Genomic DNA, 18967 nt, shown 5'->3' with positions numbered 1-18967 from the left:
GCAAGCCCAGTATCTCCACAACATTGTGCTGTTTGCAGTCAGCATCACAGGTGCAGGGCCCTGATGTCAGGAGCACTCAGGAGACACCCAACCACCCAGCCTGTGAATGGCCCCTCTGTCCTCCTGACTCAGGCTGGGAGAATTTCTAGGCCTGCCTGCCCCAGACTTCTCCAAATCAGGCAGTAAGCATCAAGAACTTGGCGAGAAGCATCCGCATGGCCCACGTTAAGAAATTCTGAGTGGACAGCTGTTCTGCTCACAATACAGACCACTGGCTGCTCTCACCAGCCGTATGTTTCTTCAACAGCAGAGAATTCTCTGGAATGTGGGTGAGATGTCACCTAAGCCTCTGTTTCCTCACAGACTGAGAAGCCCTAGGAGGCGTGGCAGTGACTGAGGATACCAGCCACCCACTCACCCAGACCCATGATTGGGCATGGTCCTGCATACAGTGACACCACGTCCTGGGGGCTCACTTGGGGGGAGCCTGAGCCTCCCCCCAGCCCTGGGTGGCCTGGGACCGTCACTCAGCTTCCGTCAGTCTCCACCAGAGGGCCAGTAGTGCTGTGCTGATGGTCCCCAGGCTCTTTTCTGAAACAACCTAACAGGTTGAGGAGACAGGCTCCCAGCAGACCTGGGCCTGAGGTTCGGAGGAGTCGGGCAAATACGCCGGGCCGCTGCATGTGCAGGGCCGTGGACAGAAAGGCTGTGCTGGACAACCATGTTCTGGACCTGCACATGTCCAGGGTGAGAGAACTCACGACTCCCTTTCCTGCAGACTCGGACGCATGCTGTGTCTGTGCCATCTCCCACTTCTGCAACTACTTCTGCATAAAGAACTCGTCGTGACTTGTGTGTCACATGACTTCAGATTCTCAGAATGAAGACCAGGTTTTCTTCTAGAAGGGTAGAGGGTTCCCCGACTTCCTCCAAGTAGTTCTGCGGGCTCCTGGCCAGAGGAAACAGCACTGTTTCCTCCAGTGAGCTCAGGACATGCCCCTGGTTCATGATGTTTGTCCTCACCATGGGACAGACACTCTATCGGGCAGGGACACCATTCCCAAGGAGTCAGGAGGCAAGGCCATGATGGCCCAGAGCACAGAGGCCCTGCCTGAGCCCTGATGAAAGCTGGAAGCAGGGGAACGGGAGGGCCCCAAGACCTGACCTCGCACTCTTCTCAGTCACCCTGTGCCTGTTGGGTGTGGCCCTGCCCTACCTAACCAGAGTCGGGGTAGAGGAGAGCTCCGGGCTCCCCCGGCAGTTCTAATGAGAGCTGACAGCCACTAAAAAAAGGTCCCCTTGGATGCCATGAAATTGGCACCCTGAGAGCAGGGACCCCACTTTCTGTGCTGCCGTCCTTTTCTGTTGGAAGGCTCGGCTGTGTCCCACACCGGTCCTCTCCTGGGAGTGCTCACAGAATCAAGAAGGCTTCAAGCCTGGGTGCTGCCAGGCTGTGTGGTGAAGAGGCTCTGTGTCCAGGGGACACTGGGGGCACAGTGGCGGGACTTGGCTCCCACCCCCTCTGCAATCTGAACCTACTTGATCAGTCAAGAGGCTGCAGTGCAGAGCAAGCCCTGTGTCACCTGGGCCTGTTCTCGAAATGAAGACAGAGCAGGGACAAGACTGCACACTGACGCCACAGACTGTGCTCCAGCCTCACTGACCAGTGCCTGACTTAAGGCAGGTTAGGTCCCCTCACGTGTGTGTGTGTGGGGTAATCGTTAAGCAGGGAGGTAATTGTCAGTCTCGTTAGCATGCAGTGTTTCTGTAAAATTCGCCGATTACAGAATTAGTCACGCCATCATTTGTTGAGCATGGGTTAGCAGCACGGTGACTTAGAGCGGATTAACTGGAGAAGCCACTGCAGGTATGAGCCCAGCCGCACCCTGCCCAGCACAGCAGCATCGAGGGGTGTGCCTGAGGAAGGCCCGGGCACCTCCCACCTGCCGGCCTGCGCCCCGGGGCGCCTTCCAAAGTTTCCTCAGTGTGATCACCAGCAGCTGAGAATGGAGACCCCAGCTGCACACCCCACTCTGAAACTGGCCCTGCTGGAGGTGGGCCCACTGTGCTGGAGAGCACAGAGTGCCGCAGGGCAGCAGCGGGGCTGCACACGGCTTCACCCTGGCCAGGGCGGCCCCACACCAAGGTCCAGAACCTGAAGCCAGAGGAGCGAGTCTCGGATTATCCTCCGACCCACCTGCATGGGTTGGCCGTCCCTTTCCCTGTGTCCCAACCTTTTCTACCCCAAATTTTACTTTCCAGTTTGAGACTCAGACAAATGAGCTCCTACAAACTGGCTGAAAAGCTGGGATGAAAATAACCTGCCCCCAACACACTGAAGCTGCCTGCCCAATAAATTTCAAGTGATCAGAGCGAAGGAAACTTGAGAGTCTCCCCTCCCATCTGGGGCGTCTGCAGCCGCAGGCTGGGACACTGGCACTCCGCAGCGCGGCGCCGGCCACTCTCAGACCCTCACCAAGTTTGTCTGTGGATGAGATAATGTCAGCGGGCACGGAGGAGTCCAGATCGGCATCCAAAATTCCCAGGGGGTCCAGCTGTGCTACATGGTGCCCTCGTATCTACGAAAGGGCCAGTGGTGGACAGGGAGGGACACACACAAAAGGACAGGAGAAAAAAAAGAGGGAAGGGTAAAAAAAAGTAAAATTACATTAAAATGAGCATTTACAGATTAATCCTCACCCACGTTTGAAGAAACAGTTACTGGAGCATCATCAAAATTTACACAACTAATTCCGAGAGGATCAAGTTTTGCAATGTGGTGACCCCTGACCTGGAAGCAATAATACAAGCAATGGTTAAGCAGGTCCCGGGCTGTGGGGTAAAAGTCACACGTGGTCAAATCTTCTCTGACAGCAATGAACCCAAGTAACAAGATTACTCATAAATGTCCGAGGACAAGTGATGGTCCAAGCATTAACATCTTGCAAAGGCGCTTTCAGAGAAAGGGGGCAGACTCTCGGTGTGAGAGCGCTGGGCATCTGAAAGGACCCAGGTCATGGGATCCTTGGTTGTCCTGGATAAATGGAAATGGGCTCTGCTGGGGACTGTCACCCCTGTGTGCCACTGGCTGAGCCGAGGTCAAGGTCCCTGCAGAGGAAGGGACACCAGGACTGGGCAGGGGCAGGGTGAGATCAGCCCTGGGGTTCCATCCATCCCTGCTGGTCAGGGCACGGTGCCAGGCAAAGGATGGCCATGACAGGGACTTTGGGATCTGACCTGAACTGCCTAAAAACAGGAGAAAGAAAAGCTCCTCAAGTCTGTCCCCTCAGGCAAAGGCATGTCACCCCCACCGGCAGCAGCTGTGGCTGAGGCTGCGAGTAGCACTGCAGGTTGTACCTACTGCCCATGGCCGCCCCTGCACTGCCTTTATTTCCCTGGGGACAGAGAACGTCTGGTTCCCCTGGTGCATTGTAGTAACATGAGAGGCAGCAGGGGAGCCTGGGTCCCAGGGGCTCCTCAGGATCTCTGCTCCCAGGCCAAGTGCCTGGTCTTGGCTCAGAGAAAGGTCCCACATCCAGTCTCCAGTGGGCTGACCGCAAACTGGAGTACCCTCTCCTGCCCCTGCTCCCATGGGCAGGCTGTCCCCAAACCCTACAGTTCATTTCCACCTACTGTGTTTGGGTGCTCGCAGCTGGCACGGGGACAGCATTTCTTCCCACCCAGCACTGCCCCCTGCCCACGAGTCTTTCCTGTAAATCACAGGAACAAATAAAGGGCTCTTTCCAGGGCAGTCTATAAAGTGGCAGACAACATGCCTCAAGGCTGACTGTCCTGGCTCCTTCTCTTGTCCCAGACCCTGGGGCAGGGGACAGTGCCCAGTGTCTGCGGGAGTAGGAGACGCCACCTTACCTGGTAGGCCCTGATGAGAGACTGCACCGCCAGGTGGTCCTCCACCAGCTTGTCCACATTGGGCTGGGCGGCCACCAGGGGCTGCACTCCGGCCATGGCAGACAGAGCGCCTGGGCTCAGGGGGAGTGGGCTCTGGTAGGCCGTGCCAGGGGGTGCCCCAGCATTGGTGTTTCGGAAAAAAATGTCCCATGACTAAAGAGAGAAGGAACACATGTTACTCCACTGCTCACTGGGGGTCGAGCCCTCGTTTTCAGTCAAAAAAAGAACTGTTCTTGGCAGGCAGGCAACGTCCTGGTTGGGCGACATCCACCCGCTCAAGTCAGCTGCTTCTGCCCCCAAAGAGGGGGTCTCTCCAAGCTCAGGCCACCACCCTCCCTGCTCTGGTCACCCCATGCCAATGATGCAGTCGCCCTTGGCTGCCCTGGCATCACCACCCCAAAGGCCTAGGCAGCCCAGAGGCAAGAAGAGGCCTTTCTGCCCATCTGCCCCCTAACCTCCTGTCCTCGAACACAACCTCCAGGGCCTAGGCCTGGCCTGGGTCCTCCCCGACACACAAGGAGCCCTGTGCAGGGGCAGCCCAGGCTCGGACTCGTGGAGGAGCCATGTTGTCTGTGAGGTGCCTGCCTGGTGGCTGGCTCGGTGTTCTTGTCCGAAGGAGGGAGGGAACAGCCTGTGCCCTCCCCAGGCCTGCAGTGAAGAGGGATGCTGACACAGCACTCTGCACACCACCTGTGGCAATAAGGACTGAGCTGGATTTACTATCTCAAGTTCCTTTGTGCTAATCGAACTAACTCATTTACCTCTTTTCCTACTATTTTTGGCTATTCATATTTGAATGATTCAATTTGTAATTTAAAAAACTATTTATTTTTGGAGAGAGAGGAAGGGAAGGAGAAAGAGAAGAGAAACATTAATGTGTTGCCTCTTGTGCGCCACCTGCTGGGGACCTGGCCTGCAACCCAGGCATGTGCCCTGACAGGGAATCAAACTGGTGACCCTTTGGTTCTCAGGCTGGTGCTCAGTTCACTGAGCCACACCAGCCAGGGCTCAATTTATAATTCGTATACATACTGGGAACGATAATAGTTTGTTCTCATAAAAAGATGTGAGTTTAAAAAAATATCTGAAGTTAGAGAAACTAAGACAATACAATTCCACTGCCAAAGAGGCCCAAACTACTAAAAACCAGAAAGGTGAGAAACATGAAAACATTGTCTTTCTTCTCTGCCATACATTTTTCAGTTTCTCCTGTCAATAAACTCTGATTAGAAGGACCTGGAGTGAACTGTCACTAGACTTGCGTTTGCCACCAAGACGCCGTGTAGGTATCGCTGGCTTTTGCAGGCAGGCCTCCCAGTGCTGTCCAGGGCACAGGTGTACCTGACTCTGAGGTCCCCAAGGGTCACAGCCTGCATCTGCCAGTCACAAACTGGAAAACCTGCTGTGGCGAATGGCAGCCTGCATGCCTGCTTCACACGGGGCAGCTGATGTCACACTACACTGTTCCCAGGGGGCTCTGTGGTGTCCACGTTGCTCTGCAGTAAGAACACATTTCCCTTGTGCTCAGAGAAACACACTGCTGGGCAACTGTGCAACATGGTGAACATTCGAGGAACCAGACTTTTTCATCTTAATGAAAACTGTTGAGTTATACCTTAACAGTGATTTAAAAATGTTTTAACACATCTCACTTCAAGGTCTTCCTATTTTGGCCATTTGGTTGCTGGTCAGTGTGTGGGCTGATGACAGGAGGGAGCCCTGGGCTTTTCAAGTAGCCTTGGCCACTGTAAAGCACCGTGAACCAGGCACGCTGACACTGGGTGCTCCGCTGCCCTGGGCGGGATCTGGCAACCGGGACCCAGGGCCATTCTCTCAGTCTCCCCATGCATCTGCTTCCACCGATCCATGCCCCCAACCCCAAGCCCTGCTGCACTGTGGGAAGAGGCGGCATGTCCCCGTGGCAGAAACCACCTGGCTGCTACTCGGGAAGGCAGAGGCCACCTCAGGGTCCACTCCCCGGGGCAGGGCAAGGCCTCTGCTTGGCCCCCACTGGGTCCGTGATAAGGACACAAGAAGTGGCCGAATAGACACCCCAACATTTCTGACTTCCTGGCGCTTTGACAGCAGGCCCAAATGAGCTCCCTGCAACCCAAGAGCAGCTCTGGCCCTGGGGAGCCCTGGCCCCCACCCAGGCCTCCAGTAACTGAGGACCCAGCCTACAGAAAGCCCCTCCAACACAGCTGCTTCAGGGCAGGAGCTGGCCCAGCCTCACATGGCAAGAACCACTAGCAAGCTGCCCCTGCCACAGAGATCTCAATGGCTTCTCTTCTGTATCCAAACATGCTCCTGTGCCAGTACCCCACCCTCGCCCGTGTCCATACAGGGTCTTGCTCTCAACACACCCTGGGGCTAGAAGAGGCTCGAGGGCTGGGCATGACCCACACTTCCTTCAAGCCCTACAGCAGATGGTCTTCTGCCTGACAGGACACCAAAGATGTATCCAGAGACACACTGGCAGTGGTCCAACAGCCAGACTTTGGGCCTAAGGTCCCGGCCACATGGCAACCCATCAGCCTCATGGCATCAGGTGCTTGTGGATCCAGAGCCAAAAGGCACAGCAAAAGCCAGAAGTTGTCCTCTCTTCGGAAACATGGGCGTCAAGCAACTGAACAGCATTGGCAACAGGCAGGAGCAGCTGTCCAGACTTGGGGGCCCCTGGCACGCCACCTCTGCCCCTGGGCTCCCCGGGGCTTGAGTGAGGGGGCAGGGAGACTCTCACCACTGCACATGGAGTGACATAAACTCCCAAGGCTGCTGCCTGAGGGCACAAGGTCCCTTCTAGCCCAGCCCAGGGAGGGGCGTCACCATCACAGGGCCACCCCTCTTGGCCCTTCTTATACTGGAGGAGGGCAGCAGCACAGAGGGGTGTGCGGAGAGCTGGGCCATGGGATAGCACACCCAGAATAAGCTTCACTTGCTCCTAGACCTCACCCCCATTGAAAGGATGCACCAGGCCTCCGCCTCACACATCTGGGTGCCAGGTGTGGGTGCTGGTGCTCAGCTGCACCCTGCCCGCCTGGCCTTCAGGTGAGGAGCCCACCCCAACAGCAGCCCCTGCCCACCATGACCTGGAAGGTTCTTACAGTTGGGTAATAGACAGCTCTTGACTGCACACACTTGGCAAAGCCTGTGCAGTACAACCTCAAACAGGTAAAATCTATGCCCCTGGGCTGGGCTGGTGGTGCTGCCCCCTCAAGCATGACAAAGGAAGGTGTGACTGCTCACCAGCGACACTGAAAGCCAAGGTAGGTAGGCACTGTGGCCACAGCCCCAACCTCTGCACCTGCCTGTCCTACAACGAACTCAGGCAGGAACCTGTCCCCTTGCTGGGCCTCAGAGAGCTGACAGCCTGATGCAGACACTCAGTCCTCTGCTCACGGGAGGTAAGAGGGTTGGTGACCTTCAGGAGGTGGGCCCTGCCTAGGGAGGGCACAGGAAGGCACCTGCTGTAGAAGGCCAGCTCCTGTGCCCAGCAGGGCCACACAGTCCAGCAACATTCTCAGTGCAAGAGGACAGTCTCCTCGGGCGTGCACAAAGGTTCCTCAAAGGTGCCACTCAAGAAGTATCACCTGGGGCTGCCTCTGGGCAGCTGCTCTGAGGTTTGGGGACAGGAAGGTCTGGGATGAGCTTCTTACCCTTGGGAGCCACAGGACAGACAAGGCAATGTGTCATTTCAGAGCTGATGCCAGTGCCAGGAAGGAGTGTGCTCAGAGGAGAGATGGTCACACGGCCACATGGAGGCCATGTGGGTGGGCTGGGACCAGGGCTCAGCATCTGGGTGGTGAAACTACCATGGAGCTCCTCACCTGTGCCCTGCTAGGGGCTGAGAGGGAGGAGCCTGTGGGCAGTAGTGTGACAGTCTGTCCAGGGGGGTGGGGCCTCTGCCACCTCCCAGCAGGTATGAGGCTATCAACTGGTGGTTGAAATGACTTACACCAAAACACGACAGCTTTCCCATGTATGTTAGTGTACTGTTCTGGTTGAAATGAAACCAGAATTCTTACTTTAATTTTATGTAACTAAACCACTGAAGTCCATGAAGCTGTGCTTTCGAAGGCCGTTGCTCCTCCCCTGCCCGCCCACCAAGAACCAGGGGGCCTTCCAGAACCAGGACAGGCTCTCCCTGCAGCCACCAATGTCCCTCCCTCTGCAATGTCCTGCCAAAGCTAGTCCAACCACCTGCCGAGTGAAGTCCATGAGGAGCAGACACATGCGGAGTCAGGTGTGGTAGTGCCAGCTGTGTGAACCGTGAACGCCCAGAGTCCAGAGGCTCCCCGCCCATAGAGAGGTGCTGACTGTGGCAAGTGGGGGGCTGCTTACCAGGGAACATGGGCGTGGGCAGCTCAGTGAGGCTGGTGGACTTGCCTGTTTACTGCCAGCACACTGCCAGTGCTGCAGAGCCAGGCTCCTGGCTGTGAGATCACACCAGAGACTGACGGATCAAGGGCTTCAGTGTGGGAGGGAAGCAAACATGCCCCCAGCATCCCTCACTTGTCTCAAAGGCGCCATTGTGTGTCGAATGTGTCAGCTAGCACAAGTAAGTGACCTGACAGAGCCACACACACAACACCCACCACAATGGGCCGGCCCACCAGCCTGCTGTTGGCTCTGGGGTCTGGGAGCCCCTGTGCTCTCCTGAAGGCTGGGCTCTCTGTGCCAGGTTCCTCACCTAGTGAAGTAAGAGCACAGGCTACCCAGGAGGATACCTCACACTTTGAGCTCCACAGCTCCATACACTTTAAAAAGCACTTGCAGGGCCCTGGCTGGGTGGCTCAGTTGGTTGGAACATCATCCCGTGGAACATCATCCCGTGTCCCAAAAGGTTGTGGGTTCGATCCCCAGTCAGAGCATGTATGGAAGGCAATCAACTGATGTTTCTCTTTCACATCCATCTCTCTCTTGAAAAAAAGAAAAGGCACCTATGGGGACAAAAAGTTTAACTGACCCTTGGTTACGAATGCTTATTTCAGCTGTCACTCAATTCTAGGACTCTGGGTTCTGGACAACCACAGCCATTTCCTCTTATCTAATGCCACTCCTGAGGCTGCCCTGGTGTCTCCACCTTATCTAGGAACCTGCCCCACCTGCCTATAAACACACCCTGATCCCCTGATGGCCACCCTGGAATGTACCAGACCCTAGGTTCAAAGGCCACTGCACACAATAAACTAATGACTGTCGGTCCACTGCAGGCCCCCTGCACGCTCACAGACAACCATGTTAACTTCTGACATTGACAGTGCTTTTTAACTGCTACAAACATAAAATTCAGGGTAACACGTCACCAAGGAAATCAGATGCATGGTCATCTGTGGGGAGCAGGTGCAATAAAATGGCATTGGTCTAGTCAAAATGGCATAAAGTGTAGAAAACAAAATGGAGTCATTCATGTCAACCAAGATACCTTGCCAGTCAGCCATGATACTTTGGTCCATGAGGGAAGCCATCTACATCAAGCTAGACACATTCAGCAAGGAGACACACCCAAGATATCTGCGTATGTGTTCAGAACAGCCATGTCTGCAGAGCAGGACCACCCACAGGCTCCTGGGCAAATTCCCCACTTGGTATCAGGGGCACCAAGACATTTATCAAAAGGACACAGAAGGGCGAAGTCCACCACTTAGAAGGTACAACTGAGGCAGGCTCCAGACCACTGCTGAGACAGCCGAGCTCCACACCCCAGAGGGCTGCTCCATACCCCACTGATCTCCCTTGGCATTGGTAGCCGGAGGCTCTGCCCTGCTAGACTGAGGACTTCATCTGTGTTGTTGCCCGCCTGGTTCAAAAGATCCTTCCTTGCAGAATGGTGATGGCTCCCTCACCCACTGTACTGTCTCCCGGACCCATAGACCAAGACTCTGGGACTTGGGTTCGTTATCCCCCGTTGATTGCTGTGTGTGTGCATGTTATATTTGCCTCGATTGTCAGAGTGTGAGTAGGATTTTAATGTGTGCTGATGTTCTGCTCTGAGTGAACCTGCATTTGATAAAGGCTGAGTGATTAGCAGTTACTGTGTGTGACTCTCATCTGTTCCTCAGTGCCGGGCTGCTCTGCAGGCGAGATGAGAGGTGGCCCGGCTGACTAACAGGAAAGACCGTGTCAGGAGCTATGCTTGTGACGTCATCTTGAAACAAGGGTTTAGCCAGTTCAGTAGAACAAATGGACAGGCAGTGGACCCCTCAAGCCAAGCACGATCAGAAGTGACTTCCTAGCCAATAGGTGCATGCCTTCCCATCACCATGATAGGGGCTCTTCTGGGTTGGAAAGCGTGGTGCCCCAGCACCAGGTGCCTGTGCCTGTGGACCAGTTCATGCCCCTGCTGTGCAGGAAAAGGCTGCATCAGGAGGCCTCCAAACCCTTGGAATCCCATCTGTGAGGACGACTTGGGCCCACATCCTCCCTGCAAATTCAGTGGCTGCCTTCTCTGCACAGGATGTCTGGGTGCAGGAGGCTCATGGCCAACTGCCTTCCCTCTAATAGAACCTGCACAAAGATTCATGCTTTAGGGCTTGGCACCTCTAAGGACAGCATGCAAGATGTGGAGTGCTGACCTTCTGACCCGCCTCCCCACCACCACAGGGCCTTGCTACAACTGCCCCCACTGAGGATGGGTAGGGCTGCACTTAAAGCACCGCCTGCCACATCTGGGGGCACTGGGACCAGGCCTGCCTGACTTGTCGCTGAAGCAGCAGTTACCGCTGGTGGCTCTGCTTGGGTGTTGCTTGGTTGTGGAAACCCAGTGGATTTACGCTTGATCAGAGCAATGCCATTGCTTTTAAACCACAGGCAGCCCGGGGAGGGAACATCTCCAAACAGCTTCACTATCTCCCCTCCACAGTGTGCAAAGTGGCCATGAACTCCAAGGTCAGCAAAGAAAAGCTGCCTCAGCTCTGCCCCTGGGACTTGCTGAGGGTGCAAGGCACGCCCTGGTCTCTGCCCAAGACTAAAGGTGGAAGCCCCACCAGACTCTCAGAGAAAAGACGAGGTGCGCTGTCCCATGGCCACATGTTCCCCACACCCCACCCAAACCCCTCTGCATAGGTGAACCTCACACATGTGCAGATGTTGTTCTTGCTGAAGCCAGGTATAATTTAATACCTGGAAGATGACAGTATGGTTCTGAAATCTCAGGGCCAAGTTTATTCCAGAGAAAAGCTTGCAGCCACTGTCCTCAGAAACCTTGAGCCACCAACAACCAAGGCAGGGCTGCCTTCCTCTTCCTGGCACTTCCTTTTGGGCTGCACCCACCTCTTCCTGCCCAGAGAAAGGCTCCAGAGTGCCTCCTGGGAACCCTGGCCCCATTGGGCTCCGCTGGCCATGGAAACAGGAAGGACCTGGCTACACGTCCTCCTTGGCTGAACCATGAGTTCAGAGAAAGAGGTTGCATTTCTAGTGAGACAGGGCTAGTGGCTCCCACAGACACACCAATGTACCCAAACCTAAATGCCTTTTTTTTATGATGAGACCCCAAGATTCACAAGGAAGGAAAGGGTCAATTAACAGTGATGATGTCAGCCTGCACAGGACACAACTCGGCAGTCCCTCGCGCCTTCCCCAAGCCTGCTCTGCAGTCGTCTACCCTGCCACCAGGCCCCACCCTCCAGCTCCTGGGCTGGGCCAATGCCTGACCCAAAAACAAAGAAACAGTCATTAAAACCACAAATTTCCACTGGCCAAATGCTGTGAAGAAATTTCGCCGCGAGGTGTGCCCAGTACCAAGCAAAGTGTGAGGAGAGAGGCACTCAGAATGACGTGTCCCACAGGAGACACAGGGAACCAGAAGGAAGCCTTCACGGGATTTGCTTCTAAACACAGGAGAAAATCAGGAGCACAACGGTCTAAGATGCGAACGATGCAGAAGTTGCACCCAGTGGTTTTAAGGTTCTTAGGATGCTGGGACACGGGCGTCTGGTGGTCATCCTCCTGCTGGCTTCCTTTGTCCAGCATCTTCCCCTCCAGCAGCCTTGCCTGCTGAGATTCCAGAAGTGGTGCAGTAGTGTCTTCAGATCCGGTCTGTTTCAGAGTGCAAGGCACAGCAGGCAAGTGGGAAAGCCCTCCAGAGAAGGCCGCTCATGGTGGGCCGGGGCAGCTGCAATGGACACGGGTGGCTGGGCTCCTAGCCACCTGCCTGCTGGCCCAAGGGCTCCTCAGGACACTTACCTGGATGGCCAGCCTACATTGGCCACCGCTCCAAACACACAAAGACCCGCTCCTGCGAGCCTTACCTTGTGAACACTCTTGGGGTTCTCCAGCCAGGCGTAGTACATCTCCTCCACATAGTTAGAGCTAGTCCCACTTAAGAAGGGCTCTGCAGCCACAGGGGCAGTGTAGCACCGGATCTGCCCAAACGTCCTAGAGGCTGCTGGTCTGTTTTGGGAAAATGTCTTAACAGTCTGGGAGGCCGTCAACGGCCTCAACTTAGTAGCACAAGTCCTTAAGTGAAACATTGTTGTCCCAAAGTTTTTCACAACTGCCTGCGCAAAAAAAAAAGAAAGGAAAGTCAGATAGAGCATTTTAGCGATAAAGTTACTGGGGCAAAAATACTCACTGGCTCTGGCAGGAGAAGAAAGGGTCCTAACACACTGGTGGCAGGTGTCTTGCTCTGGTTCAGAGAGCATAACCGAGTGTGAGCACCAACCCCCAGCAGCCTCGGCTCTGGGGTCTGAGCTCCCTAGCTGCAGGGGCAGGTCTTCATTTACAACAAGCTTAAGTCTAATTTCAGGGACATAAACTATCACATGATGTAAACATGTAACATCTCTAAGTGCATATATTGTATAAAACAATGAACAACTGTAGAAAAGGCAACAAGGACTGATTGATCACAGATTATATTTGGATTAATTGCAAAATGAGGAAGATATTTTTTACTCTATCCAGAAACTATGGAGCACCTGTCAGACACATCCTGATACTCTGAAGAATATAGAGAAATTGGGAAAAAATATTTCTCAATTTATATTTGAGCAGAAGAAAAAAATACTTAAAAACCATCACAGAGAAAGAAGCGCTGAGTGCCTGGAAGGCCCAGGAAATGCCAGCTCCCCAGAGGGCTCACTCTGCCCAGGCGAGAGGGCTCAGCCTGCAGGCATCCCACAGGGAAGAGGAAGGAGGGAAGCGGAGTGGAAAAGCATGGGGAACACGGTGGACACACAGGAACTCCTGGTGCAGGGCAGGAACTGGGGGCCACAGAGGCTCAGAAGGAAACTTATACAAACGTCTACCATCAGTGTACCTGGGTCAGCGACCTGACATATCAGGATTCTTCAGGAAGCCTGCAAACTCCTCTCCATTTTCCAGCTTAGCTTTCTGCGTTTCAGTTTAGGTTTCTCCTAAGGTCACAAGGCCATCAAGAGCAGAGCCAGGCACCAAGCCCAGCTTTCTGTCTGCAAAGTCCCCATTCTGCCAGGTCCTTTTGTAATACTATGAACAAACTGGACTTCAGGGAAGGAAATGGATGGACAGTTTGTTGGCTTCCAATCTGAATGGACCTTGTACTTGATGGTCATTAAATACTACTAACTCTAACTTACAACTCTATCAGAAGTACCCATTTTAGCCCCTGCTGGTGTGGCTCAATGGATTGAGTGCTGGCCTGCAAAGCAAGGGGTCGCTGGTTCGATTCCCAGTCAGGGCACATGCCTGGGTTGCGGGCCAGGTCCCTGGTGGGGGTGTGTGTGAAAAGCAACCACACATTGATATTTCTCTCCCTCTCTTCCTTCCCCTCTAAATATAAATAAAATCTTTTTTTTTAAAGTAGTCATTTTATAAAAGCTGACTGCCTACCAGACCATGAAAGAGTTTAGACTGTTCCCAGAGGGTCCTGAACCACTTCCAAAGCCCCAGGATGCCTCTAGGCAGATACGGTGTCAGAAAGGGACAAGGGCATTTCCAGTCAGCAGAAGGCTCCCCCCCCCCCTCGAGGGAGCCTAGGGCAGGGTTGGGGCCCACAGCCCCCTGCCTGGGGACTGAGTGAGTTTGTACAGATGTCTCTGATGAGGCACTCAGAAATCTGCCTCCAAGCACCACCTGGCTGGAAGTTGGAATCACATTCCACCTCTGCACCTACCTGAAGGAAACCTGAGCTCTGAGGCGTGCTGAGAATTACCCAGAAACAAACGTTCAAAAATCATCCTCGACACTGTTTATAAGAACTCTCCCTCTTGGCCCAAGTGTGATTAGAATACACATAAGGACACTGACAGAGAAAGTGCCAGTCTGCTGCTCAGAGAACCAATCAGCAAATGGGAAGAGCTAGGTGGGTGCTTTAACAACAAACTAAGCCCTTGCTGGTATGGGTCAGTGGGTTGAGCAATAGCCTGTGAACCAAAAAGTCACTGGTTCGATTACCGGTCAAGACACATTGTGGGCCAGGTCCCTGGTGGTGGATGCTCAAGAGGCAACCACACACTGATGTTTCTCTCCCTCTCTTTCTCCCTCCCTTCCCCTCCCTAAAAAAGTAAATAAATAACATCTTTTAAAAAAGTAGACAAAATGACACTATTTGTAACCCATTAATTTCAGGATGCAAGTACAAACTTATACATTTGACAAAAATAAGGTTTAAAAAGTAAAAAACAAAGCAAACTTTGTTTTTAAGGGTTTGGAGACCTGGCCTTAAAGATAACAGAACTTCATCTGTGGCTGTACCTTTCCCAGTCAGGTGGTACACACCCTGGGTCACCTCCCCATACACAGCCAGGGGACAGAATAAACTCCTGATGCCTATCAGCGTCCTGCTGGCTGGGCAGAGAGCTAATTACAGAGGCGATGTCAGCAAAAGTCGCCTGGGCACCGCATCTCAGGAAATGAGTCTTAGAGGGTAAAGTGCATACACTGTCAGGTGACTGTCACCTCACACCCCTGTGTTTCATCAAACAGAAACTGAGGGAGTGAGGGTCGCCTCTAAACTGTGAGGCATTTTGCCAGGACTAGACCGAAAGGACAAGTGAGCAGTGGGTTGATGCGGGGTCAGCGGAGTGGGCAACAGGCAGAGTGACTGTAACTGGCTGCACGGACCTCATGCACCTCACTTGACCAGTGTCCAGCTTCCTTCACATCCCTGCATCTATCTTCTTGTGACTGTGATGCCACCCTGAGAGCATTCCACATGCTCTGGAAGTGTTTCTGTGATGACAGAATTACAACTCACCAAGAAAAGAGGTCAACTAAAGATGTCTCTTAAAAATCTGAATTTCCCACCCTGGCAGGTGTGACTCAGTGCAATGGGTGCTAGCCTGTGAAACCAAAGGGCCACTGGTTCGATTCCCAGTCAGGGCACATCCCTGGGCTGTGGGCCAGGTCCCCAGTAAGAGGAACGAGAGAGGCAACCAATCAATGTATTGCTCACATGTTGATGTTTTTCTCTCTCTCTAAAAGTAAATAAATAAAATAAAGTCTTTAAAATTCTGTGGCACACCAAAAAATATATTTAAAGAAGTCTGAAGTTCCCATGTAAACCTAAATCCAAGTTAATTTGGAGTGGGTAGCTGGCCAGATCTAGGAGGGACTCCATGTCCACAGTCAGAACCCCACATGAGCTTCGTCTGCAGGTCTGCAGGCTGACCCCCCCTCACCCAGACTGTGCCTAAGACAGGAGGGGCCCTGGCTGCAGTGCTCCCGGGTGCAAGTCAACAGACTCTTTTCAAGGGTGCTGATCAGAACACAAATTACTAAATCTTTACAGGAAGCAAGGCCATTTACCAATACTCATTAAAATATTTAAAAGCATAAACGGGACTTCCATTTCCTGCTAAATGTAGCTCAAGACATGAGATGCTACATTTAAAACAAAGACTCAGAGATGGAGAGGAGACAGCCTGGGAAGAAGACACTGTACTGGGCTCCTGGTTTTCTTTTTGCTTCATATACCCCAGTCTAGGGGATAGGGAAGCCGGCAACCCAGCAATGCCAACTAATGTGGACAGAAACGCGCAGCAAGAGCCAGCTTCTCCTTGCCAGACACCGCACAGCAAACAGGGGCCTGCCTCCATCCCAGCGGGTAAGGTCAGCGGAGATCAGGGCTTCCACCACTACAAGGTGACAATGAGCCCCTGCAACACTGTCAGTGGAGGCCAGGGGGAAAGCCTGGGTTCTACACGTACCCCCTGCCCCAGCAGACACAGGGAAGCACTCTCTTCCAAGGCAGGGTGAAAATATAAAGACCAAACAGAGGACTTACACCCACAAATCAGATACCAAGGAGGCTGGGTGGGGAGCCTGGATTACACTCCTGACTGGCAGGGAGCAGACAGCACCCCCGTCCCCCATCTGTGTCTGAGAGAGATTGCTCTATTCAGAGATTTAAATAAGATCCAGTCTCAAAGTGTAACACCTAACTGTCCAGGCTGCAATCAAAGATCACATACCACATCAAAAACAAAGATGATCCAAGTGAAACAAAAAAAGACAATCTATAGACACCAACACTAAATGACACAGACAGCAGAATTATCTGGCAGATTTTAAGAGTCAGCATCAAAATGCTTCCACAAGCAACTATAACCATGCTTGGAACAAAAACCAAAGTGTCTCAGCAAAGGAACAGAAGATGTAAAGAAGAACTGAATAGCTATTTCAGAACTGAAAAATATAACAACTAATATAAAACACCTGATGGATGGGTCAAACCACAGAATGCAGGAGACAGAAGAAAATCAGTGAACATAAAAGAAACCATCTGATCTGAACTCCAGATAAAAGAGATTTAAAAAAAATGAACAGGGCCCCCAGGACACGTGGGACTAAAACAAAAGACCTAATTGACGACATGATATGTCCCCCGAACCCCAGGAGTAGAAGAGAGGTGCTGCGGAAGTACTCAGAGAAACAACAGCTGAAAACTTCCCAAATCTGACAAATGGGAAAAACCTGCAAATCTAAGAAGCTGGGTAAATCTGAACAGAATGAACCCCAAGAAATCCACTCCAAGACACAAGATAAACAAACTTCTGAAAACTACTACAATTTCCACAGTATATTCATCAGAAACTGTGGAGGCCAAGGGGAAGTGACCCGACACTTTTAAGTGCTGAAGGGAAATAACTGTCCACCTAGAATCGTACATCCAGCAAAAACACCCATCAGAAGGGAAAGAGGAACCAGAGCACTCTCAGATGGAGAAAAAACCAAGAGGTTGTGCTGCCAGCAGACCTTCCCTCAGTGACTAGCTAAAGGAAGTCCTTTAAACATAAAGGCGACGGTAAAAGGAATTTTGCAACATCATGAAGAAAGGACAATGGAAATAACAGAGACTGAGTAAATATAATTTCTTTGTCCTCTTGAGTCTTCCAAATTACAAGTGACACTTAAAGCAAAAATTACAACATACCTAATGTAGTTTTATTATGCTTCTCATGTGCCCCCCTACTAGGGAGCTGGCCCACAACCCAGGCAGGTGCCCTGGCTGGGAATCAAACTGGCGACCCTTTGGTTCACAGGCCATTGCTCCAACCACTGAACCACAGCAGCCAAAACCTGATATGGTTTTAAATGCACGTAGAGAAAGTAGTTAAGACAAGTGTCAATGGGGGAGGGTAAAGGGATGTGCATGGAGGTAGGGCTCCTAACTTCACTCAGACTGATAAAATGATGATACCAGTGGACTGTGGTAAGTGTACACATTTATATAATGTAATACTTAGCCACTAAAAACTGTACAAAGAGATATACTCAAAAATACTATATATCAATAAAGGTGGAATTTCAAAACAATGTTCAAGTAACCTACAAGAAGTCAGGGAAAAGAAAACAAAATAGAAAATAGAGAATAAAAGGGAAGAAATAAGTCCTAACACAACAATAATGACATTAAATGTAAATGATCTAAATACACCAATTAGATGACATGTTGGCAGAGCGAATAAACAGGCCTCAGCTGTATGCTCATCTATAAGACAGTCACTTCACATACAATGATACTGCCCTGGCCAGGCAGCTCCATTGGTTAGAGCATTGTCCTGATACACCAAGGTTGTGGGCTCCCTCTCCAGTGAGGGCACATACAAGAAGCAACCAGTGAGGACTTCTGGCCAAGATGGAGGTGTAGGTAGACACACTGTGCCTCCTTGCACAACCAAAATAAGGACAACAAAAATTTAGAAACAAACAAACAAGCAAAAAAACAACCAGTACTGACAGGAAATTGAACTATATGAAGTCCAACAACCAAGGAATTAAAGAAGAAACATTCACCCAGACCTGTAGGAGGGGTGGAGTCGGGCAGTTGGGTGGAGAGGAGTCGTGGCAAAGTGGTGGGTGGTGGACCCAGCAACACAGTGGATTGTGGAGGGGCTCGGCGCACGAGGCAGTGGGTGGACCAGGTGGTCCCACATTCACAAGGACGTAAGTCAGGCGAAACTGAGGAGCGAGACAGACCGCACAACCCAGGGCTCTAGCACCAGGAAATAAAGCCTCAAAATACCAATTGAAAACACCTGTGGGGGTTGAGGTGCTGGGAGAAACTCCCAACCTCATAGGAGAATTCGTTGGAGAGACCCACAGGGTTCTAGAACATACGCAAACCCACCCACCTGGGAACCAGCACCAGAAGGGCCCAGTTTGCTTGGGGGAAGCAGCAGGAGGGACTGAAATCCAAGAGAGAGAGGAGCAAGCTCCACTGTTCCCTCTCTGGCCCCTTCCCCCCCATACTACATCACAACCCAGCAACTGGGTTGCCTGCCCTGGTGAACACCTAAGGCTCTGCCCCCCACTATGTAACAGGTGCATCAAGACAAAAAAAAATGGCTCAAATGGAAGAACAGATCAAAGCTCCAGAAAAATACAACTAAGTGACGAAGAGATAGCCAACCTATCAGATGCACAGTTCAAAACCCTGGTGATCAGGATGCTCACAGAACTGGTTGAATTTGGTCACAAATTAGATGAAAAAATGAAGGCTATGCTAAGTGAAATGAAGGAAAATGTACATGGAACCAATGATGGGAAGGAAACTGGGACTCAAATCAATGGAGTGGCCCAGAAGGGAGAAAGAAACAACCAAACAGAAAAGAATGAAGAAACAAGAATTCAAAAA

The 18967-nt window shown here is 52.1% G+C and overlaps 1 protein-coding gene across 2 annotated transcripts in view; it reads right to left on the bottom strand.

The window, feature by feature from the left end:
• Positions 1-18967, bottom strand: part of OGDH (oxoglutarate dehydrogenase) — a 47096-nt gene that overhangs the window by 22106 nt on the left and 6023 nt on the right. The window contains exons 2-4 of one of the 2 annotated variants that reach the window (XM_037041019.1): positions 12159-12407; positions 3871-4062; positions 2701-2791 (exon numbers count right to left, since the gene is read on the bottom strand). In XM_037041019.1, the coding sequence (XP_036896914.1) occupies positions 2701-2791; positions 3871-4062; positions 12159-12407 (532 nt within the window). Of the gene's footprint in view, positions 1-2476; positions 2580-2700; positions 2792-3870; positions 4063-12158; positions 12408-18967 lie in introns of both variants that reach the window. The other variant, XM_037041018.1, reaches the window with a different exon arrangement.

The sequence above is a fragment of the Sturnira hondurensis genome, unplaced genomic scaffold (assembly GCF_014824575.4).
Source record: "Sturnira hondurensis isolate 20B ecotype Veracruz unplaced genomic scaffold, ASM1482457v3 Scaffold0002840, whole genome shotgun sequence".
NCBI classification, from domain to species: Eukaryota; Metazoa; Chordata; class Mammalia; order Chiroptera; family Phyllostomidae; genus Sturnira; species Sturnira hondurensis.
The sequence above is the reverse complement of the archived record's forward strand: the minus strand, read 5'-3'. Positions and strand labels throughout refer to the sequence as shown.